General features: G+C 50.4%; 1 protein-coding gene across 8 annotated transcripts in view; it reads left to right on the forward strand.

Annotated features, from left to right (window-relative positions):
- The window catches only part of OSBP2 (oxysterol binding protein 2), a 345,452-nt gene that overhangs the window by 207,401 nt on the left and 113,608 nt on the right, over positions 1-24,443 (forward strand). For 7 of the 8 annotated variants that reach the window (XM_043497816.1, XM_043497820.1, XM_038373548.2 and 4 more), the window contains one exon: positions 8,882-9,132. In XM_043497816.1, coding sequence (XP_043353751.1) covers positions 8,882-9,132 — 251 coding nt within the window. Of the gene's footprint in view, positions 1-8,881; positions 9,133-24,443 lie in introns of those variants that run through there. The other variant, XM_043497821.1, reaches the window with a different exon arrangement.

Here is a 24,443-nt window from a genome sequence, read left to right on the forward strand (position 1 = left end):
ACCCCCGTCCTGTAGTTTGCGGCTGTGTCATGCTTCCCCTGGGACCGTACGTTCTCTCACACGCGCTGTCCCAGTGATCTGCTCGTGAGCTGTTGTCGTGCTGACATCACTGCAGCTTAGCAGCGCGGATACCCTTCTTTCCCCTGCCCTGCTCCTCACGTCTCAGACTGGTTTTTTTCCTGACTCTGGAATCCTTCAAGGGCGTTTTGTTGCTTGGTGGTTACAAACACTAGCCTTGATCTTTTGCCCTCAGTAGCCATGATTCATCTTACCTTCTGGCTGTGTGAATTGCTTCCGAAGTTTGTCATCTGCCTCTGGGCCTCGGGGGGCCCAGCTTTGGATTGCAGGGAGATTGGTTGGCCATGTTGTGCGATACTGAACTGGAGCTCTCTGTTACGAGATTCACTGCATTTTGTTGCTTTCCCTGCATTCCAGCAGAGGCTCTTGGGTTCGTTCTCTCATCTGGCTGAGGCTTGAGGAAGTCTATAGTGTCGGATGAGCCTCAGTTCTGAGTCACAATTACTTCCCTTTCCTATGACACCCTGGCTAAATAGAATCAGAATCTGGGCATTTGGCAGCAAGAGTCAACTTCCCAGCTGCTGACATGTCCCCATTTCCTCGTTTTTCAAAATCTCTGTGGGTGAGTTATTAGCCCTGCCACTGAGGAGCTCACCACATTGAGCCAGCCACGGTGCAGATGGACACAGTGCAGGCTTCTCCACAAAACTCTGCCAGGAGCTCAGGCCGTGTCTGATGTGATTGCCATTGAGCGGGTCTGAGCACAAACAATTCAGTGCGTGCCTGCTCACCATGCCAGTCTTGCACTGTTCTCATTTGTTCCAGTGAGTGTGTTCTCCAGGAACCTGTCTCCCAGTGCATTCTGGGTGATAGTAAAAACCCACCATTCCCCTCTGGGGTAATAGAGGGAGGACTAGTGGATCTACTTCAACTTGTCCATGTCCACACTGGCACTAAACTGGGTCAAGTTTAAACTGAACAGTTTCCTAAACCTGCTGAGAGCTAGTTACTCCAGCTGGCTCTCAGAATGCTTGTAAACTTCTTGAAGCTCTTTTGTTAGAGGACATGAGGTGTTTTGCACACTCTAGGGGGCTAGACTGGTTCCAAATGGCCAATGTCTTATTGCAGCCAGGGCTGTAGTTACCTGCCTTGACTGGGTGTTGTACAGGTTAATAATGGATGTGCAGTGTTTTCACGTTGAATGGATTGCTTCCCTTCACCCAAGAGGGGGCATTTGAAGGGATGCTGGATAAAGCACTTGGGGATGGAAGTTGCCCCTGTATACGAAGTTATTATCATCTCGTGTGATTACAGTGGAAAGGCCACTTTCTCCACATGGCCGCGTAACGTGCTTCGGACTGCAGCTCAGCACACTTCCCAGGCTGCTGCACTTAGTTTTCTTGAGCACTTGGGGCTGATTGTCCTTCTGTGCTACCCAAATTGCTCTGATTCCTGTGTTACAAACACTGCTTGAAGAAAAGGAGTACTTGTGGCACCTTAGAGACTTAACAAATTTATTTGAGCATAAGCTTTCATGCATCCGATGAAGTGAGCTGTAGCTCACGAAAGCTTATGCTCTAATAAATTTGTTAGTCTCTAAGGTGCCACAAGTACTCCTTTTCTTTTTGCGAATACAGACTAACACGGCTGCTACTCTGAAACACTGCTTGGTTGGTTTTAAACCCAGGGCTGTTTCCCCTTCCGTGAGCTGTGGAATCAATGTGCTACTATTGAATGATGGCTGGACATTCGTCTCAATAGTATCGTCTTGAAAATCGTATCAATAAGCGAGGGATAAAAAGCCACATCCGTTTATCAGACGAAAGGCAGGAGATGAGGCAGCAGCTGCTCCTGCCTTTCCAATCCAGAGCACCTGACAGGCCAGTGAAGCCATCCTGCTCTGACTGTAATTGAGGCTCCTTTGAAGGCTCTCAGCTCTGGCGCACAGCTTGGGCTCTCTTGCCATAGAAGAATTTGTTGACACTCAGCCTTCTCCCTTCTGTCCCTGCGTGCCGTGCCAGGCAGAGAAGCCACAGAGAACAAGCCCTGCTTTCATTCCCGGTGCTGCTTTGTTTGCCTGCCTGAGGGCAGGATTAACTGTGGGAAGAAATTCATCCCGTGGACATGCAGGGACTTTGATTAGGTTTGCAACTGGTGGGAGGTCTTTCTTTTAGCTCCAAAACATGGGACCGTGTTCACTGATGACATAAGCTAGGCAGCTCGATTGGCAGCTTTCAGTTCAGCCCTATGACTTCTCATTGCCAGAGATAAGTAACTTGTGGAATGATCAACTCAACTCATGGAGGTTTTGCATGGGAGCCGGGTCACCATCCTCAGATTAGTCACATGTACATCAGGATCCTTCCTCTAACTAGGACATGTGGGCCCTGCGTTTGGCTGCTCAATTTGGCACTTTGTCTTCACATGCTTACTTAGCAGCCTTGGGCCAAGGGCAGCTCCTATATGCACCAGTGCAAGCCTTTTGGCCTTGGTGTAGTTACATACTTTAGAGAGCCAGTTTAAAGGCCCAAGTACAGAACCTGGATGTCCCATTTTAAATGTCCATGTTTGACAATCCAGCTCACAACATGCACATTCTAGCTGCTCTCAGCTTATGCACCATCCAACTTATGCATCAACTGAAATCAGCTGAGAGGCTCCTTCTAAGGGTCTCTGGCTTTGAGCTCAGCACGTGTAGAGGCTGAAGGCCAGGTGTTCTCAAGAGTGAGCCCGAGCTCTGGAATTCATTTTCCAGCTTGTTCTGGCAAAGCGCAGGCTTGCTGACCCTCTGAGCAGGCTCGGAGCTTATCTAGGCACTCAGCTTTATTCCAGGGACTTAGGGTTGTTCCTTTCGTGGACTTGGGGTTGATTTGGAGTTGACATTTATCACTATTTATCATTTCCTTTGTGCAGATGTACACAGAGAGAGCTGCGCACGCCTTTGTTGTCAGTCGGTAAATACTGTGCTTTAGAGGATGGACAGGACAGGGAACTGCCTCCAGAAAGGGAAACCCAGGGCAGAGACAGCCGCCTCCCCACACAGTCCTGAAGCACAGTGTAACTGGCATATGCCTCACAACATCTGGGGCATGACTCTCTGTATCAACGTAAGGATACAAACTGGTGGACAGAGTGTCTTAGCCTGGAATTACAGCCACCGCTCAGCCCTTCCCAGGGCTTGGCCACTTGGGCTCATGCTGAGTAGAACGGGATCGCTGTCACTCTTTGGAGGGCTGTCTTTTGTAACGTTATGCTTCTTAAAAAAAATAGAATTGCTTGAAAATCAATGGGACAGAGTCCCTGCTCCTGGGGGTGTGACTGGGGACGGATGGAGAGTCCCTGCTCCTGGGGGTGTGACTGGAGATGGACAGAGAGTCCCTGCTCCTGGGGGTGTGACTGGGGACGGATGGAGAGTCCCTGCTCCTGGGGGTGTGACTGGAGATGGACAGAGAGTCCCTGCTCCTGGGGGTGTGATGGGGGACGGATGGAGCATCCCTGCTCCTGGGGGTGTGATGGGGGACGGATGGAGCATCCCTGCTCCTGGGGGTGTGACTGGAGACGGATGGAGAGTCCCTGCTCCTGGGGGTGTGACGGGGGATGGGCGGAGAGTCCCTGCTCCTGGGGGTGTGACGGGGGATGGGCGGAGAGTCCCTGCTCCTGGGGGTGTGACGGGGGATGGACGGAGTGTCCCTGCTCCTGGGGGTGTGACGGGGGATGGGCGGAGAGTCCCTGCTCCTGGGGGTGTGATGGGGGATGGGCAGAGTGTCCCTGCTTGTGGGCACGTGACGGGGGATGGGCGGAGTGTCCCTGCTCCTGGGGGTGTGACGGGGGATGGGCGGAGAGTCCCTGTTCCTGGGGGTGTGACGGGGGATGGGCGGAGAGTCCCTGTTCCTGGGGGTGTGACGGGGGATGGGCGGAGAGTCCCTGTTCCTGGGGGTGTGACGGGGGATGGGCGGAGAGTCCCTGCTCCTGGGGGTGTGACGGGGGATGGGCGGAGAGTCCCTGCTCCTGGGGGTGTGACGGGGGATGGGCGGAGTGTCCCTGCTTGTGGGCACGTGACGGGGGATGGGCGGAGTGTCCCTGCTCGTGGGCGGACAGGGACAGACCACATCTACTCATGGGGCTGAGGGGAACGGGAGGCACACCTGCAGCCAACATGCAGGGGAAATGGAGTGTGCATGCACCAGGGGGAGGGGGATGAGGACGGAGTGCAGCTGCACCCGAGTGGGGGGACGTGAACCAGGGGGCTGGGGTAGTAGGGGACAGACTGCAGTTGCACCCAAGAGATGATGGGGGACAGGATGCACATACTTCTGGGGACATCGTTGGGCACACAGCTGACAACTGCTCAGACCCGGCACAAAGCCATAGTTGTGTGGCAGGTGTCCGTGTTTGGTGGCGTTGGTAAATCGGTGCCCAGCAACATCATGTTCTCTTGCTGTGCAGTGGGGGCCTTCCCGGGTGTAGCAGAGCAATGCCCCACGGACTTGGTGTTGCCCCTGCTGGTGGAGCAGGATGTTGGGAAGTGACACGGTAATGCCTGCAGCTCAGGGCTATGGGCCTGCCCTCCAAGCTCAGCCTGCAAGGCAGATCCAGGGGGCATGAACTGTGGGCCAGGATGGTGACAGTGTGGAGCCGAGTCAGTGCAGCACGACAATCTTTAATGAGACCCAGGATGTGTGTATGGGGAGGGTGCATAGCTGAGCTGCAAATGCTCTAAAACCACCCCTGGAACCTCTGTAGTGTCAGGACTGTTTTCCCTTTCTCAGTTTGACTTCCTGGTGGATTTTTTGCTGATGTCTCTGATCCCTGCTTAGAGCCTCTTGATCCCCAACTTGTGCTCGACTCCACCTGCCTCTAGGGGAGGGAGAATGGTGCATTTTAAAGAAACTCATCACATTACACTCATTATTCATTGCTTGTTTAACAACACACAGTGTTTTTATGTTACAAAAATAATCACCATTTCCGTTGAATGTCAGTGATATTGAACATACTCCCCTTCTGCAGTGCCGGTTTTGTTGTTGTAAATATTAAATGGATATTTCCTTACATGGTAACATTCATGGAAGTTGCCAGCACTGTGCTACCTGTGTGGCTCTGACCGAGGCCAGGACACTGAAGGCATGAGTTGGTTATAAAAAACAGATTAAAAATGTGGATTGGACTCAAGTGTAAAACTATAATTAAGCAGCCAAAAAAGAATTTGAAGAGCAACTAGCATGAGACACAGAAAAAATTGAATCTATTTCCCCATGTTAAGTATCCTCACACCTTCTTGTCAACTGTCTGAAATGGGCCATCTTGATTATCACTACAAAAGTTTTTTTTCTCCTGCTGATAATAGCTCATCTTAATTAAATAGCCTTTTAGAGTTGGTGTGGCAACTTCCACCTTTTTATGTTCTCTGTCTGTATATATATCTTCTTACTATATGTTCCATTCTATGCATCTGATGAAATGAGTTGTAGCCCACGAAAGCTTATGCTCAAATAAATTTGTTAGTCTCTAAGGTGCCACAAGTACTCCTTTTCAAGGATGACAAGTCCGTTGCAAAGAAGCTAAATGAATTCTTTGCATTGGTCTTCACTGCAGAGGTTGTAAGGGAGAGTCCCACTCCTGAACTATTCTTTTTAAGTGACAAAACTGTCCCAGATTGAGATGTCGGTAGAGGAGGTTCTGGAACAAATTGATAAATTAAACAGTAATAAGTCACTAGGACCAGATAGGATCAACCCAAGAGTTCTGAAGGAACTCAAATATGAAATTGCAGAACTACTAACTATGGTATGTAACCTATCATTTAAATCAGCGTGTGTACCAGAGGGCTAATGTAATGCTGACTTTTTTAAAAAAAAAAATGGTTCCAGGGTGATCCGGGCAATTACAGGCTGGTAAGTCTAACTTCAGTATCAGACAGATTGATTAAAACTATGGTAGAGAACAGAATTATCAGACACTTTGATGAACACAGTATGTTGGGGAAGAGTCAACACAGCTTCTGTTAAGGGAGATCATGCCTCACCAATGTATTAGAATTCTTTGTGGGTGTCAACAAACGTGGACGAGGGTGATCTAGTGGAACATAGTCTCCTTGGATTTTCAGAGAACTTTTGACAAGGTCCCCCACCAAAGGCTCTTAAGCAAAGTAAACTGTCATGGGATAAGAGGCAAGGTCCTCTCATGGATCAGTAACTGGTTAAAAGGTAGGAAACAAAGGGTAGGAATAAATGGTCAGTTTTCACAGTGGAGAGAGGTAAATAGTGGAGTCCCCCAAGGATCCATACTGAGATTAATACTGTTCAACATATTCATAAATGATTTGGCAAAAAGGGTAGACAGTGAGGTGGCAAAGTTTGCAGATGATACAAAATTACTCATGTTGGTTAAGTCCAAAACTGGCTGCGAAGAGTTACAGATGGATCTCACAGAAGTGGGTGACTGGGCAACAAAATGGCAGATGAAATTCAATGTTGATAAATGCAAAGTAATGGACATTGAAAATGTAGTCCCAACTATACATACAAAATGATGGGGTCTAAACTAGCTGTTACCACTCAAGAAAGAGATCTTGGCATCATTGTGGATAGTTCTCTGAAAACATCTGTTCAATGTGCAGCAGCAGTAAAAAAAGCTAATGTTAGGAATAATTAGGAAATGGATAGAGAAGAAAGAAAATATCATATTGCCACTATATAAATTCATAGTATGTCCACATCCTGAATAGTGCATGCAGTTTTTGTTGTCCATCTTAAAAAATATTTATTGGAATTGGAAAAGGTACAGAGAAGGGCAACAAAAATAGTTAGGGGTATGGAGCAGCTTCCATATGAGGAGAGATTAATAAGGCTGGGACTGTTCATTTTAGAAGAGAGGCGACTAAGGGAGGGTATGAGAGAGGGCTATACAATCATGGCTGGTCTGGAGAACGTGAAGAAGGATGTGTTATTTTTCCCTTCACAGAACACAAGAACCAGGAGTTCTTAATAGGCATTAGGTTTGAATCAAAATAAGGAGTACTTCTTTACACAACACTCAGACAACCCGTGGAAGTGGTTGCCAGGCGATGTTGTGAAGGCCAAAAGTATAACTGGGTTCAAAAAAGAATTGGATAAGTTCATGGAGGTTAGGTTCATCACTAGCTATTAGCCAAAATGGTCAGGGATGTAACCCCTGGCTCTGGGTGTCCCCAGACCTCTGACTGCCAGAAGCTGGGACTGGATGACAGCGGATGGATCACTCAATACATTGCCCTGTTCTGTTCATTCCCTCTGAAGCATCTGGCACCAGTCACTGTCAGAAGACAGGACACTGGGCTAGATGGACCATTGGTCTAACCCACTATGGCCATTCCTATGTTATTATGTATGTTTTTGAAACTTAACCCTTAGAGAATAGCTCATCCTTATTAAATTCATTAGGGCTTTATATGGAAATCACTCTGATCCCTGTCGTATTTAGTGAAGAGTGCTCTCCTTTCTGTAGAACTTTGAAAACATCCTATACTCCCCCGTCTGCAGGATTACATAGGCTGGTTTCAAAGTGCTATAGAAAGGCTGTTATTCTATACTGAGTGTCTAGGACCTTTCCATGTGGATGAAACTTGAAACCATCCATAACAGAATAATTTTCCTTATGAAAGACAGGTGTTTCAGCGCTCCCTGAGGGTGTGTCTACACAACATTTTGGAGCAAGCTGCCCAGCCCAAGTTGATAGATGTGGGCTGGTGGGCTCAGACTCATGCTCTAAAAATATGGTCAGTGCTTGAAGTTGAGGCTGGAGCTCAGGCTCGGAAGCCCAGCTGTCTCCCAAGGCTTCAGAGCCTGAGCTGCAGCCCAAGCCGTGAATTCAAAGCGCTGTCTAAATGGCTATTTTTAGAGTGCTAGCACAAGCCTGCTAGCCCCTGTCTGTGGACCCCCTGGGAAGCTCGCTTCAAAATGCTGTGTAGACATACCCTCAGTGGTTCCGTCGGTCCCAGTGTCACACAGATGGAGGCACAAATTCCGATCCAAACTGCACATTTGTGCTAATGACCCACGTGGTTTGACTAATCACAGTCCAGGCTGTTATGATGGGAACTCCCAGGCAGAGGTTCTGGGGTGGGGGGAACTCCCCACACTTGCTGTTGTGGGACTTGGCCCTGTGTGAATGCCCTCCTTAGTACAGTAGTGGCTGGCACTTGCACATCTAGCTCTCCTGACCCCTGCATGGCAGTTAGCCTCTTTTGGGGGTGGCTCTATAACTTAGTGAAGTCACTGGGAGTTTTCCTGCTGACATCTCTGGGCTTTGGATCTGATCATTACAACATTGTTCTTTTTTGGATGCAGGAGACTGGGCACTCCTGGCCTAAACTCACCCCAGTGCTTAGGTGTTCGCTAGGGCCCCCCCCGGCCTCATTACTCCCAGTGGCCTGGCGATGCTCATTCCCCCAGCGTGGCAGTCTCAGGTGGGAGCTGGGAATGTTAGGACAGAGCACCCAGAAAATGCAGTGCTGCCTGGGGACGCTGGCTGGCTGTTTTTTTCACAGGCAGAGACGTGCTCTGCACTGACCCCTGCTTCCGACACACAGGAAGAGCTTGGCTACAGGAGGATTGAAAGCAGCTAGGAAGCAGGAGGGGGGAATAGGAGCTCCATGTGTAGAGCAGAGGGAAGAGCTAGGGGCTATTCTGAAAAGCTGTCCCCAAGAGCAGCATGCAGGCACTTGCTCTCTCACCCCCAGCCCAACGGCACTCAGCCGGCACTCAGCACAAGCAAGGAGCCCTTGACTCACTTGGGCTGCACAGCCTGACTTCATGGTTTAGTACAGTCCGGTGGTAACCATGGAAACCCTTTTTTCTCTCCACCCCCCACACCCCCTTTCCAGATGACTCTGGTGATGAGGAACCAACCTCGCAGTCTGACAAGAGTGAGCTGCACAGCACTCTGAGAAGCCTTGCCAGTAAGCTGGAGGATCTAAGCACGTGCAATGACCTTATTGCCAAGCATGGGGCGGCTCTCCAGAGGTCCCTGAGTGAGCTGGAGAACCTGAAGCTGCCTGCCGAGAGCGGGGAAAAGATCAAAGCCGTCAATGAGCGAGCCACCCTCTTCCGGATCACCTCCAATGCTATGATCAATGTAAGTGCTTTGTTGTGCTTGAGTTCTCTTGGAAATCCTGGCAGTAGCAGGGGTGTGAGCAGGGGCTTGGCTTGCCTGTAGCATGTGTAACTCCTCACTGGTCCCTGCATGCAGTGAACAGCTGTGTGCCAGGTAAACTGTGCACGAGTGTGCGTGTGCTCCACTGTTCTGTTGAGAAGAGGACAAGGAGGCATTCACTCCCAGGGTCTGCTGTTCTCCTTCCCTTTTTCTTCGTTCCCGTCCTCCCCCAGCACATGAATTGTCTTTCCCCCCCTCCCTGCCCTGTTTCCCCTCCATGCTTTTCACACTGGAGGAGAGAATGGCAAAGGCTTTCATGTCAGATTAGCATTGGGATGGGCGCTTGGGGAGCAGCTTGGAGTTTAGTAAAGGCTCGGCTGCCATTTATTCCGGCTGCACAGCAGTTAACAAGCCAAAGAAGGTTCAAACTTGACAAGGCACAGCAGAGAGATGAGAAGCCGGGCTGCTTAATGGTCTGTGGTGTAATGTGTTCATGGACCCATTCGGAACGGCTGTGACAGTGGCTAGATAAGCTAAGTTTGCACAAACCATTTATGGGAGAGGCTTCTCCAAATGTCCCAGTGGTCAGCCACCGGCTGGAGTTAGAACTGGCTCCTTAGCCATTCTGTGGGGAGCAGGTAGTTTGCCACCTGGTAGCACAGCAGGTCGGGAGCTGATGTATCCATGGGTTCATTCCAACTGCAGATTGAGATCCTCAGATGGCATAAATCCACACTGACTTCAGAGGAGCTGACGTAGCATACACCAGCTGGGGATCTAGCCCTTAGCCTTTAAATGCCAGGACAGTGACCTGGATCCGAGGTGCCCAAATGCACAGCTCTGGCTTCTCCTAACCAGCCAATCAGTATTCACACACCTCACCGCACCCTGCGGGACAGTGCAGGACTCTTTTATTTTGTGGTTGTCCTGCATATTGGGGAATTCTGATCGGCTGCTTTTGTGGTGAAACGTTCTCTGTGGTGGGGAGGGGTGTGGTTATTTTTTCCTGCAGGGAGGAATGAGCAGAAATTCCGTAAAGGAAGCAAAACATTAACGGTAAAAAAGGGAATAATTGATAATGAATGAATTCAGCCTGGTGGAGATCCTGATCCTGGTACTGAATAAACGATTCATGGCAATGTGTAGACTGCACCTCTCCTAGGCAGTCAAAGCAACAGAGAATTCCACCTGGTTCAGTGTCAAAAATTAAAGTGTTCACCAGCCACCAGAATCAAAGGCTAATCCCTCCTCCCTACCCCATTCAACCTGCCTCCCCAGGAAAAGGCTGGGAAAAGAAGCTTTTCAGTGTCCTTCCCCTTCTTCCCAGCAGGGGCACTGCACCCGTTCAGCTTTGCTGGGTGCTGTCTTCAACCACATCTTACATGTTGGTGGTGCTCTTGCACCTTAAGATGTATCTTGACAGTGAATAATCATTTATGGTGTTATCCTGCCCAGCCTAGCAGCAGGACAGTGTGCTCCAGTTGAGGGGACACAGGCTTGGAATCAGGAGACCTGGATTTTATGTCCTGCTCTGATATTGACTCACTGTATGATCTTGGGCAGATCACATTGCCACTTTGTGCCTCAGTTTCCCCATTGTCAACATGGGGTTAATGACACTGACCCTTCCATGAGATCTGCAGATGAAAAGTACTGTGAGCCAGAGTCTACTACTTTCCCTCACACTGTGTGCCATAGGGCCCTGAACAGCATCAGGGTGTGAGAATCTGGCCCTGTACAAGTATAAATTATTACCAAAGAAAAGTATGGAACCAAAACATCTCCTAGCAACAGATGAAGTTAAAGTGCCCATGTGACAATGCTGATTCTTTTAGGTCTGTCAGCTGCCTCTGATACCACTGACTGCGAGGTAGTGTATGGCCATTGATACCACTGACTGCGAGGTAGTGTATGGCCATTGATACCACTGACTGCAAGGTAGAGAGTGGCCATTGATACTGCCGACTGCAAGGTAGAGTTTGGCCATTGATACCACCGACAGCGAGGTAGTGTGTGGCCATTAATACCACCGACAGCGAGGTAGTGTGTGGCCATTAATACCACCGACAGCGAGGTAGTGTGTGGCCATTGATACCATCCACGTCGAGGTAGAGCGTGGCCATTGATACCACCGATGGCGAGGTAGAGCGTGGCCATTGATACCACCGATGGCGAGGTAGAGCGTGGCCATTGATACCACCGATGGCGAGGTAGAGTGTGGCCATTGATACCACCGACGGCGAGGTAGTGTGTGGCCATTGATACCACCGATGGCGAGGTATTTTTGATGTGCCTGTGATCCCTGAGAGGCATAAATGGAGCCACCCTGGTGCGGCTCCATCCCTTTGTCTGGGAGAGGTTCCAGACATAAGTTATGGGCAGTTGTTGTTGCCTGTGGGGTTCTGCAGGGTCTCGGGCTGTCAGCCCCCCTATCAGCGTGCACCTGAAGCCATGCGGGAGGTTTAAAGCATAGGGGTCGGCTATGCTGGTTTTAGTATGCTGAGGACACGCAGTCCTCTCGCGCTCCTCTGCTGTGCAATGGCTGTCCCAGGGAATGAGTTAGGAGATAGCTGGCTGAGCCTCAGTCCAGTAATGACTGAACTGATGTTAGCAGATTGGAAGATGCAATGAACAGTTGGCTGAGATTTATTAGCGGCCTCGACTGAGGGAATACCCCTCCCATTTGTTTCCCTCATTCACAGTTTAGGGTTGTCGTTAGATCCAGGGCAGCTCCTAGGTGCTCCAGCAGCATCTGTGGCTGAGTGCTTTTTCCCTTGTGTGTCTGGTGAAGAGATTAATTTGCTACCACATGCTCTACGTGAGGCTACAGCTTGGACCATCTGGGAGCTGAAGCGTGGGCAGAATGTGGCGGCTGCCTTTGCTAAGCAGGAGTTGATACCATGAGCACATTATATGAGCGCTCCGGAATCAGCATTGGCTGCCAGTTGGCTTCCAGGTAGAGTTTAAGGGGTTAATTTTGGCTTGCAAAATCCTAAATAATCTGAGCCCAGATTAGCTGAGAGATTCCTTTCCCCTCTTTACTGCTCCCCTTGTTGTCTGTGGAGGCGCTGGTTTATATGGGAGGGGTTCTGAACTCTGAAACTTGCTCCCTGCTTTGGTCCATTGTTTATTGGTAAAGCATGTTGCAGACCTCTCTTGCTTGAGCGTGTGGGTTGGCAGAAGGGTGTTCTTGTGGGAGGTCTGGGTTTTGTGCTTTAGGCAGGGGTATGGCCAGCATGGGCTACATCACATTGTACATCATGTATTTGTGAGTTTTATCTGGCTGGATCTGGTCTGATTGTGTGAATGTTCCTAGAGCCATGGAGAGGAATGACCAAGAAGCAGAAATAAAATAGATACATAGATAATAAAATAGTACTGCCACCCTCTTTCTGTAAGCTTGCTGTATGCTCCTCAGAGAGGTGGGGTGAACTGAGCGTGTTCCAGACGTGCTGGGCCCCATGCAGCTCTGCCTTCCTCTTGGGTAAACTGGGAGTGACTCCTCTGTTTTCGATGGCATTCCTTTGGGTTTACGCTGGGGTAAAGGAGAGCAGAATTCGGCTCTCTTTGTCGCCGAGTTAGTGCTGGGTGGGATGGGAGAGGAAGGCTTGACAGCAGAAAGATGGCAGCAGCACATGCCAGCTAATTATTTTTTGGAGAGGTGGGAATGGTGAACTCAGAGTCTGGAAGTCTTGTGGCCTGGATGGCTTCCCACCATCTCCACCCAGAATTCCCTTCCTCTTGCTCACGAAGGGGGTCGAATGCCCCAGAAGGGAAGTCCCTTGCCAGGGGCAGGGGCCAGCCAAAGGGATTTTGTCTAGAATATGATACAGCGATGGAGATAGCTATCTGCCTTAAGTACTTACATGACCCCCACTGCCATGGTATTGGCACTCACAGTCTGTAATATAGCTATCCTCACAACCCCCTGTGCAGTACCGAAGTATTACTATCCTCATGGGGTTTTTTTGAGAGACAGAAAGACTAAGTGACTTGCCCAAGACCACACACAAAATCTGTGGCAGAGAAAGGACTTGGGCCCAGGTCTTCAAAGTTCTAGGCTATTGATCTAACTGGTGGGTCGTCGTTCCTCTCCTCTCCACCAATAATTGTTAAATATTACATAGCTGTGTTGGTGAGAGAGTGCAACTGCCTTTGAGCCCAGCTGACCCTAAACAAGGCACAGGCTGATGTCAGTGAGTGGGGCTATGAAGAGCAATAAGCAGGAGGCACAGAAAAGCAAGGGTCAATCTGCTCTGGAGGAGGAGTGGGAGGTGCGTAAAAATAAGGAGAAAGCAATTAAAGGCTAATTAGAGGAGCTGCGATGAAAAGAACCATGCTGTGCTGCAGACACTATTCTAGTGAGCAAAGGAGGAGCCCTTCGAATAATTTTGCAAGCAGACAGAAGGGAAGAGAGACTCGCAAGTCAGAGGAAACCGGCTTAGGAGTCAGGAAGAGTTTAAAACTCTGCAGGTAGAGCTGGAAATAGATCCTTAATGGGGATGGATTGTGCTACTGTGAAGTTCAGGGGCAGCTAAGCTAGCTGTCTGGCTAATGTCTGCGGTTCTTTTTTTGTCAGGCAACAGTCTGAGCAAATGTTTGAGTGCAAATATATGGGTTGAATTTGGCTTGCCCCAGTGGCTCAGGTACCACATTGAATGCAATGGTACCACTCAGGAGGGAGGAGAACAGGCTTGAGCCCTATGTCTGACCAGTCAGTAAGGAGTTTAATTCTTTAAGGGTTCTTTAAGCCACCCATCTCCAGGAGCAGCAGGTGCCAGGTGCTTGCAGACTGGGGTGATTTTCAGTAGGCCAGTAGCAAGGTTTGAGAGTGCCCAAGGAGCAGACTCTTTAGGTGAAGAGACTCCAGGCAGGTTTGCCCAGTAATAGTCTATCTTAAAACACCACTAAAATATGTTCTTCTGTCCTCGTGTGTTCTCCCTACCTCAACCGATCACAGGAGAGGGAAGAACCACAGAACTTAGCAGCAGAACTGAGCTATGGATGAGCAGGGTGTTGTGATGCCGACCCATCTCTAAAGGGAGACTCGCATCCCCTGGAACAGGCTCCGAGCCCAACAGCTTTTCTCAAACTGGACTGGCCGACACAGCACCTTGGCCCTGGTTTCCTTGCTGAGCTCCACTCTCCCTAGCACTGTGCAGGAGAGAACAAGCTCACACGGGAAGCTCCTCTGGCTCCTCTTACACCTTCCCTCCTACTGGCCTTGAAGCTCCTGCATTCCTTCTCGTCCTCATGCCATTATCTGGGGAAGGATGTTCACATCTAGCCCCTTGGTTCCTGCTTCCAAGCTCACTCGAGTAACAAAACAGGGAGATGGAGGAGAGAAATAAAGGAGCCCAGGCTCCTGGTAAAAGTGGCTCCAGTCACTGGTCCCGGGATGCATCTCTGGCATGCTCACATCAACATGAGCACGTCCACCCAAATGCTCCCAGTGAAGGTAGCTTCTTCTTGTGCCCTCCCCCAGCGAGCCTATACCAGCAAGCCCATGCCCTCCTCACCCAGAGCCTCTGAACCCCCAGGGGATACTAGGTACGAAATAAAATCCAATGCTGTTGGTGGGAGCTAAAGGACCAGCTGCTGGTATGGTCATGGGAGACCGGCTACCAGCCAGCTTGGCTGTGGGAGGGTTGCACAGGAAGAGCAGACTCTCCAATGCCAGAGGAATCAGCCAAACAGCAGCTAGCGTCAGAAGCACTAACTAAAGCTCACTAGGGCCCAGGGGCTCTATGAGGAAGGGCCCAAGTCAGGGGAGAGAGAGAGTATTTGGTCTAGGCCCAGTAATCATTCCTCTTCCAGAGTTACTGAGAGCCAGTTCATTGTGTGGCCACCTCTGCCTTCCTCCTGCACGTCTCTGAGTGCCCTCAATTCCCATTGGCTGCACTGGGTGTGGAGGGAGCTCAGCTTTTTCCAGGAGACTGCATCAGCAAAGGGAGTGGAGATAACTCGAAAGTACAGTATTGTTATTGTATCAGGCACTAGTCAGGTTTCACCCCTGCGCATAGGGAGCTTGGGCCTGTCCAGGAGAGGGCCAGCAGTGGGGAAGCCAATTGCTTATGTTAGGAGCTCTTGTTGAGAAGGAGGCTGAGCTGATTGCTCCTGGAGAGAAGCCCTGGAGCTCAGCTTCTGCTGTTTCCTTTTGTTCTTCCTGTTGGGAGCTTTTCTTGTTTCACACCGGTGAAGCTCACAATGAAATGAGCTGTCCCCATGAGTAAATGGGGTAGGGACACAGACCATCTTCTGCCCTTGGAGTCCAGGAGGAGAGATCCCACTGAACTCAGGGGAGCTCTTCCATGTTTGCACTGGGGGAGACCAAAACTGTTCTGCTAGAGGGAGGGAACCAAACGAATGTCCGTTCTGAACGGGGAGGAGGGATAAGCAGGGAATTAGAGCCCAGCTTTAGGAGCTGGCGTATCCACCAGTGGCGTTTGCTATTGGAGAAAACACAATGCCACTGAGGTGTGTCACCCTGGTCACAAGAGTCACAGTTTCCATAGAAATCAGAGACGTGTGGTCAGCGGGGCCCAGTGTGAGATTTTGTGGGCCGTGTCATGCAGGACAACACAGGGGCCAAGAGCACAACATGGGTCACTGCCGTGGGCTTCCAAACTCTGCACAAACAGACAGTTATCAGACAATGAGGGGATTCACATTGGGACGGGGGAAGACCATCCATAGGCAGCAGTCTTCAGGTGAGAGGAACTCTTCGGATGCTATAATTAGCTCTTATAGCAGAATGCTCAGAGATGCTGTGTGATGGAACAATTGTGGATTGTCTTGTGCCCAAAGGATCCCAGTGCACTTAACAGTCTTTGCAAACTGATTTAAAAACTATAAATAAAGGAATCACATCACCTTTTGAAATGCAGCTACTTCTGGGGTAGTATGTAGCAGCCTTTAACAGCACACAGCAACACTATACAGCAGTTTAGGACTGAAGTGAAGAAGAGTCCTGTAACCAATTGAAATCATGGGGGGGGGGATTTTAAGTATGTTCGATACAATTAGTCCAATAGAAGCTTGATCATTATCAACCTGTCTCTTGAAATAACTTCTTCTCTGTCAGAAGGAGTGTCTTTTTTGCCAGAACTCCATACTATTCAGTGGCATTCACCCTGGCAGGGAGGGTGAATGATAAGAAGACAGTAACCCCAACTCACAGCAGCCAGATGGAGTGGGAGCAGAGTGTTGGAATCAGCTATTAAAAGATCTAACTGGTGTCATGTGTGTCTGTAAGTGGGGCGGCTGATTCTGAAAACCAGCTAATTGATAGGCATGTGCGATTCGCTTGTTAGAACCATAATCCGGCAGGATCTGGGCTTGGGCTTTCCTCTCTGAGAGCGTTCAAATGTGCACACTAACTGCCTCGCAGTGGCTGCTGTGGAGGAAAAACATTGCCATGGGATTCATGTCAGTAAATCAGATCCTGTATAGCTGGAATAACATAATCTGAGGAAAGGAAGGTCTATTCTAGTTTGATGGCCATTACCAGTGCCTTTATGTTGTCACGATCATTGAATTACTGTCACCATTTATCTCTAGCAGGAGCCCTGAGGCCATGCCTGATCTCAGCTGTGCTGCTTGAACTAAGGTCTCGCTGCACAGGCATCTGCTGTCTCCTGGTCCATGGGGAAGCTCCCTGTCCCAAGTGTGGGAGTTACCTCTAGTTTCCATGCACCTATGTGTGATGTTGTGTCAGGGTGTGATGACGTAACATCGTCACACACATGCCATCAGCCAGTGACACAAATGACTCAACTCTGCTGTGTGATGAATTTGTCCCAAGGAAAGGAACCTGCTGAAATGCAGACATTTAATTGGGATGGACACAGCAGCCATTTAATAATACACAGCGACATGACACAAGAGTTTAGTACTGAAGTGAAGAATCCTGCAGTTCCAGACTTCATTCAGCCAGTGGGGATCCTATTAGTCCCGGGAGCAAGAGGGTTTGGCCAAGTCTCCCACATGGCATGCTGAGCCTTGGTGTCAGGCTGTGAGCAAAGCTAGCACCCATAGCCCTTTATGGCCAGCGTTTTCAAACTTGGTGTCTACAGTTAGGCATCTAGCTAAGCAGCCTGATTTCCAGCAGAGCTGAGCCCTGCAGGTGCTCAGTCAAGCTGGCAACCAGGACAATTTTAGTGAGGTACTACCCACTCCTGACCTGCCAGGGCTTTTCTCTTTTAATTGTAAACAAATGCTTTCCAATGTGCCCACAGCAGTCATTAATTTCCACTCACTCACGGCACTGGCCCCGTGGGTTTTGCTGCAGTTCATAGAATCATAGAATATCAGGGTTGGAAGGGACCTCAGGAGGTCATCTAGTCCAGCCCCCTGCTCAAAGCAGGACCAATCCTCAACTAAATCATCCCAGCCAGGGCTTTGTCAAGCCTGATCTTAAAAACCTCAAAGGAAGGAGATTCCACCACCTCCCTAGGTAATCCATTCCAGTGTTTCACCACCCTCCTAGTGAAAAAGTTTTTCCTAATATCCAACCTAAACCTCCCCCACTGCAACTTGAGACCACTACTTCTTGTTCTGTCATCTGCTACCACTGAGAACAGACTTGATCCATCCTCTTTGGAACCCCCTTTCAGGTAGTTGAAAGCAGCTATCAAATCCCCCCTCATTCTTCTCTTCTGCAGACTAAATAATCCCATCTCAGCCTCTCCTCATAAGTCATGTGTTCCAGTCCCCTAATCATTTTTGTTGCCCTCAGCTGGACGTTTTCCATATTTTCCACATCCTCTTTGTAGTGTGGGGCCCAAAACTGGACACAGATGAGGCCTCGCCAATGTCAAATAGAGGGGAACGATCACGTCCTTCTATCTGCTGGCAATGCCTCTACTTATAAATCCCAAAATGCCATTGGCCTTCTTGGCAACAAAGGCACACTATTGACTCATATCCAGCTTCTCGTCCACTGTAACCCCTAGGTCCTTTTCTGCAGAACTGTTGCCAAGCCATTCGGTCCCTAGTCTATAGCGGTGCATGGGATTCTTCCGTCCTAAGTGCAGGACTCTGCATTTGTCCTTGTTGAACCTCCTCAGATTTCTTTTGGCCCAATCCTCTAATGTGTCTAGGGCCCTCTGTATCCTATCCCTACCCTCCAGCATATCTACCTCTCCTCCCAGTTTAGTGTCAACTGCAAACTTGCTGAGGGTGCAATCCACACCATCCTCCAGATCATTTATGAAGATATTGAACAAAACCGGCCCGAGGACCAGCCCTTGGGGCACTCCACTTGATACCAGCTGCCAACTAGACATGGAGCCATGGATCACTACCTGTTGAGCCAGACAATCTAGCCAACTTTCTATCAACCTTATAGTCCATTCATCTAGCCCATACTTCTTTAACTTGCTGGCAAGAATACTGTGGGAGTTAGTGCTTGTTGGCTCTTGGGGAGTGTTTATTACAGTGCCAGCATTCATTCCCCTGACTGGAGCCCTTGTGGTGGGAAGCACAGCTCGCCTTTCTGGGATTGATTGGAATGTGGGAGCATTTAGTGCAGCATTCCAGCAAACGGAGGGACTGTGAGAGGCCAGGGTTCTATCACCCGAATGTGGCTGTCCTAGCAGTGCAGTGTAATGCAGCTTCCCTTCCCCAAGGCTCCGCTCAGCAGGAAGCAGGAGTATTCACTGTGAAGGTGTGAAGTCTTCACTAATAGTGTTCCCTGGCCTCCTGGCGACACCCAGCTGGCTGTGGGTGACATGCAGTCTGTGCTCTGCTCTCTGCTTGCGCCCTGCCATCCGCACACCAGTTGTCTTCTCTTGCTTTTGTCCCATATCAGGGAGCTCACGACATGCACTGCCGATGCCCTGGGGGTGGAGACGTGTCTCTGGTGGGGTGCTGACACAGGACATTTCAGACTCCCGTGGTTTGTCCTGGTTATGCTTGGGCCTATCAGCACTTCCTGTTGCCATCATGGGAAGGGATTTCTGGCAGCACCGCCAGCGTAAACGCAACTCCTGTGCAAACTCGCTGCTTTAGCTTGTGCTGGCTTTTCAGATGGGAGCTAGTCACATGAGAATGGCCAGCAAGTGGGCACAAGGCCAAGTGAAAAGACCAGCCCACCATCTGTACAACTATGGAGCTTGGCTGCTGACTTCAGCTGGGAACTGCCAATTCTGTCCATCCTGGGTTAAATACTTAATGCTGTGCCTAGTCTGGGCCTTGGCTGAGGTTGTTTCAAAGTAGATGGGACACAACCTGTATCTGGCTGAGCTGTGTTTGTCACAGAGGGGACTGAAAGTTGGATCTAGGCACCTTCCCACTCCCTGGGCACTCGGACTGGCCAGGGGCTTCTCCAAATTATGGCTGCTGGAGTGGCCTCATTGTGGGTGCAATGCTGGCCTGGAGTGGCCACACCCTTGCCGCTCCCTATACTAGGGCACAGAAGTCAGCTGTGGTGGTGGTGGTGGGGTTCTGTTTTGTCAGGAAAATCCTCATCTGCCCCCTTAGCTCTTCAGCTGCTTTCCAGGATGGAGTGGGGCTCATCGCTGGAGGAGGGCCCAGGATCTAGCTCTCAGAGAGAGCGAGTGCATGCGCAGAGACCTGCGGTGACGAGAGCCAGCAGGGCTGCACAGATTGTTTGGGTTTTCCCAATTTATACTGAATCAGAGATTGGATTGAGAACATCCTTCCTCTGGCCCCTTCGAGTTCACCCTCTGCCGAGACCTCCCCAGCCATTGCAGCAGCTGTGGTGGGGTGATAGGGTAGGAGGGGAATGGACCATTTCCCAAGAGACAGGTGCTGGCATCTCCCCATCCCCCTTGCTGGGATCTGCAGGTGTGGGGCCCCTCTGTGTATGTGCAGAGGGAAACTGAAATGAGGAAATGTGTAAATTCATTGTTACTTTACTAAGAAGCTAACCCTCTTGTGAGAGGGATTAATTTGTAATCCTAAACCCATGTCAATAGTGGAGCAGCGTCTGATCTCAGTCAATCTGGAGTAACTGCACTGAAACTAACAGAGTTCCTCTGGGTTTTCACTGGTGTAGCTGAGATCACATTCTGGCCCATGGAATACTTTTTAATGACTTGTTTTAGTGACAAAAACCACTGTAAGTGTATGTATGTCTGATTTAAATGCCACTTCCAGCTAATTAGCCAGCAGAGTATGATCAAATAGCCTCCAGCACTTCGCAGTGCTTTTTAAATGGTCTGTAGCTGTAATTGCCAGGGCTTCCTGAGCCATCATTAGGAATTCTTAGGCCTAGTCTACATCTAAAATTTAGATCAACCTAACTCCATCGCTCAGGGCCATGAAAAATGTCACACCTGTGCAATGTAATTAGGTCAACCTAACCCACAGTATAGACCGGGTGGGCAAACTTTTTGGCCTGAGGGCCACATCAGGGTTCCGAAACTCCCCAAACAGCCTGGCCCCCACCCCCTATTTGCCCCCTCCCACTTCCCGCCTCCTGACTGACTTAGAACTTCCGACCCATCCAACCCCCCCGCTCCTTGTCTCCTGACCTCTCCCTCCTGGGACCCCCCAGCCCCTATTCAACCCTCCCTGTCCCCTGACTGCCCTGACCCCTATTCACACCCTCACCCCGTGACAGGTCCTCCAGTACTCCTGCACCTATCCAACCCCCCAACACTCCTTGTCCCCTGACTGCCAAACCATCCAACTGACCCCTGCTCCCTGTCCCTTGACTGCCCCCCGGGACCTCCTGCCCCTTATGCAACCCCCCCGCTCTCCACCCCCTTACCATGCTGCTCGGAGCACCAAGACTGGCAGCTATGCCGCCCGGCCGGAGCCAGCCACGCCGCCGCGCAGTGTAGAGCACCGGGGCAGGCTGGCGGCTCTGTAGACACAGGTAGGATAGGGATAGCCCAGATGAAAACCCTGCTGTGGCTGCTTGGATTGTTCTTCACCACCTAGCACATACTGTGACTCTGAACCAGCCATTTGCAGAGCCAAGGCCTGACTCTAAACCGAAAGAGAGCATCTTTCAAATGAAGCCTACAGGCACTTTGCGTTCACACTATCCTCTCCCCCGTCCCAGTCCCTTGCAAATCTGTGACAAAATCCAAGGTCGACACACAAAGTTCTTGTTCGCAAAACAACAAGCTGATAGGCTTGGCTGATGCTGGTGCCTCGACCTCACGTCAGGGCATGAGCCAAACTCTGACGGACAGAGAGTTAGGAGGAAACATCTCTAGGCAGGTTGTTCCACACATGCCCATGATGAGGTTCCTTGAGCCATCCTCTTCTGGGCCTGGCCACTGCAGAAACAGGGCACCCCTGGTCTGTTCCAGCGTAGTGATCTCTGTTCTCCTCTGTATTATGCAGATGCTCCAGCTGTATCCCTCCACTCTCCTGTCACGGGGTGAGCTGGCCTCAAGGGGGAACTCTGGCCCCAGCTCTCACCTTTGCCTGGTTTCCTCCCAGAACACAAGGCTTGCTGGGGGAGGGGGCTGGGTTCTGAAGAACCCCCTTGGGTTGAGGAAACATGGAAGAGGCCTATGGTGAGGCTCTCTGCTGGCTTGGGGCGGGAGCTGGGGGGGGCAGTGGCAGCAGCAGCACTCTCCTGAGAGCCAGGTCTAGGCCAAGCTTCCTGCTCACAGGCAGCTGGGAGAGGTGCTCGGCGGGGGGGGGGCAGTGACCGAAGATGCCTGGGCTGGGAGGAGGATGAGGAGAGAGGCAGTCCTAGGAAGTGGCCCTTGAGAAAACTGAAGCAGGTAGCATGAGTCTGGGGTGGACATCTGCAGCATGGTCCTGGGTCTCTTAGGGTGCCATCCAGAGGTGGCATTGTGACACATCTTCAGTCAAGGGGAGAAGAAGGAGGTCACCCAGGCCTTGCAGATGTAGGAGTATTCCTGGAAAAGCTGTTTGTGTTGGGACTTGTGGCTTGGCCAGAAGGGTCAGATCAGCCAGGGGGTGACTGTCTCTGGCAGGGAAACTGAGCCACAGGGGGCCAGAGTGAGCTGCACTAACTCCCAGCTCCCCTCTCTAAAATGCAGCATTTCTCAGCCGTGTAGCATGGTGCTGATGTCTGTGACACTCCAGAGCCTGTCCCATGGGCTGCCATCTCAGCTTCAAGGGCAGAAACATCTCCCATCCTTTCTGGCCTGCGTTTCAAAGGTCCTGCCCTACCAGATGGCAAGGTTATCTCTGGCCCAGTGTGAGGGCGGATTTCTCTGTTCTGGCTTTTCGGAAAAGAATGGTTCAAACACACCCGCGCTGGATAACTGCTGCCATGACAGCAGCTCAACAAGAGTCACATGGAAGGGACTTGTACATAGCGGATAGAGCAGCCAACAGTTTTGACCTTCTGGTTCTCCAGGCAGAGAGGACCTGTCGGGATTGCCCCTCAGATAGGTGATATCATGACATAACATCCACATACTTTCCTGTGCGGATAACAGTTTGCCAACACAGCAAGGTGAGCCCTGATCAATACCGTCTGGATCATTCCGGGCTGTGATGTATATTGTTCTTTAACCAGACACTGGAGACAGTGGCTAAGAGTTTAGACCTTCCAACAGCTGCCACGTGTCTGTATGTTGTGGTTATTGGTGCATTCAGGGGAGACTCATGAAGAGCTGCTAATAACACAACATGTTACATTCTGTTTTAATCTTTTCTCTGGCTCTGCCCATTGTAACACCACAGGGCCTTTGTTAGACTCTGCATCGCACAGATACTGGGGGAATCTGGTCCCCAGTCACGGCTCAGGCATAGGGCAGAACCCAGCCCTGCTGCACCACCTGCAGGATATTAAGACCACCTCATCTGTGTCCCGACCCTATGGGCTCCGCCTCTGGCAGTGCCCATTTGCTCTGGAGTTAATGCCAGCAAGTTTGTGAGCTAGGAGGACACGTGAGATTGGCGAAAGCTCCTGGGGATCCGGGCTGGAGGCCTGTTAAGAAGCTGTGCATGTTTGCAGTAAGCATTTATTGGAGATAAGTAGCACAGCAGGTTGGGGCCATGTTTAGTGCTCTGATGCACTCCAAGGGCTATGAGAGGAGCGACGGGGACCTGTGCATGGCCCAAAGCACAACCTGGGTGTTCTCTTTGTGATAAGTTATTCTGCAAAAGGCCAGGTGGAAATATCCACTATGGACACACCTGCTGGATCGGTGTGCTGTAAAATGTAAACAAAGCCATTCTGGACTCATCGAAGTGCAGAACAAGCTGCGGGGAATCGGTGCCGCTGCATCCCTCCCAGGCCTGTAAAAGCAACTAGAAGCAAAGAGGAAGGAGCCAGCCTAGTGGCCCCTGCTCAGATCACAGCTGCTCCTTAGGAGGAGGAGGGTGTTATGGCATTCGGGCGATGGGATCCATATCAGTGAGGGGCTGTGTCACCGCCTGCCCTGCACTCCTGGGTGCCTCACAGTGTTTTGCTACTGTAGCTCCCAACCAGAGCTGTGCCCAGCCAGCCGAGCAGCATGCAGTGTCTGTGTATCGCTGCAGCCCCGGCCCGGCAGCCAGTCAGCAGCACCCCAGTCACACTCTGGCTTCCACCAGCCTTGGTTACAACCGGCAGGGTGACCCCAACAAACCCCGTCCTGAATTTTCCCCATACCGTGTGCCCTGAAGGGTCCCAGCTCCCTCCTGGACAGCTCAGGGAAGTAATGAGACTTGTTGCTCCTGTAAAGAGACAAAACTGCATCCCAGCTGATTGACTTAACGGGGGGGTAAATATACTCTTCCCTTTAAACACCGCACTGAGTTGGGTTGTCGTAAACATAAAACAAATCTGTTAACAACAGGACACAGAAAGCAATCCAAGTAACAGGAATAAAGTCAGAGAGAGTTACCAGCAAACTAAAGTGAAAACACACCTAGAAGAGTCTAAAACTTACTCTAGCAAGAGACAGGCTTTGTTCAAGATGGTTTTTCTCACCCGTCATTCTTCTTCTCAGCCATGGCTGACTTTCCCTCAGTCAGGCCCTTCCACAAACACACAAGGTGCTAGCTTCCCTTGTCTTCCTAGGTGAAAGATCTTTGCTCGAGCAGGTTTCTCATGTATCATCAGTTCCAGAGACTTCAGCCCCCACCTCTTGGCTGAAGGACCCATTTTCCCTTGCAGGAGCTCTGCTCCCTCTGTCAGGTGATGCCGAAGATGACCTTGTAAACTGGAGTAATAGAAATGGGATGATATTTAATAGGGCAAAGTACAAGGTCATCATGTAAGGACTAACAAGAATTTTTGTTACAAGCTGGGGACATAGTTGGAAGTGACAGAGGAGGAGAAAGATCCGAGTGTATTGGTTGATCACAGGATGACTATGAGCCATCAATGTGTTGCGGCCATAAAA

This window comes from Dermochelys coriacea, chromosome 15 (genome assembly GCF_009764565.3).
Source record: "Dermochelys coriacea isolate rDerCor1 chromosome 15, rDerCor1.pri.v4, whole genome shotgun sequence".
Taxonomy (NCBI): domain Eukaryota; kingdom Metazoa; phylum Chordata; order Testudines; family Dermochelyidae; genus Dermochelys; species Dermochelys coriacea.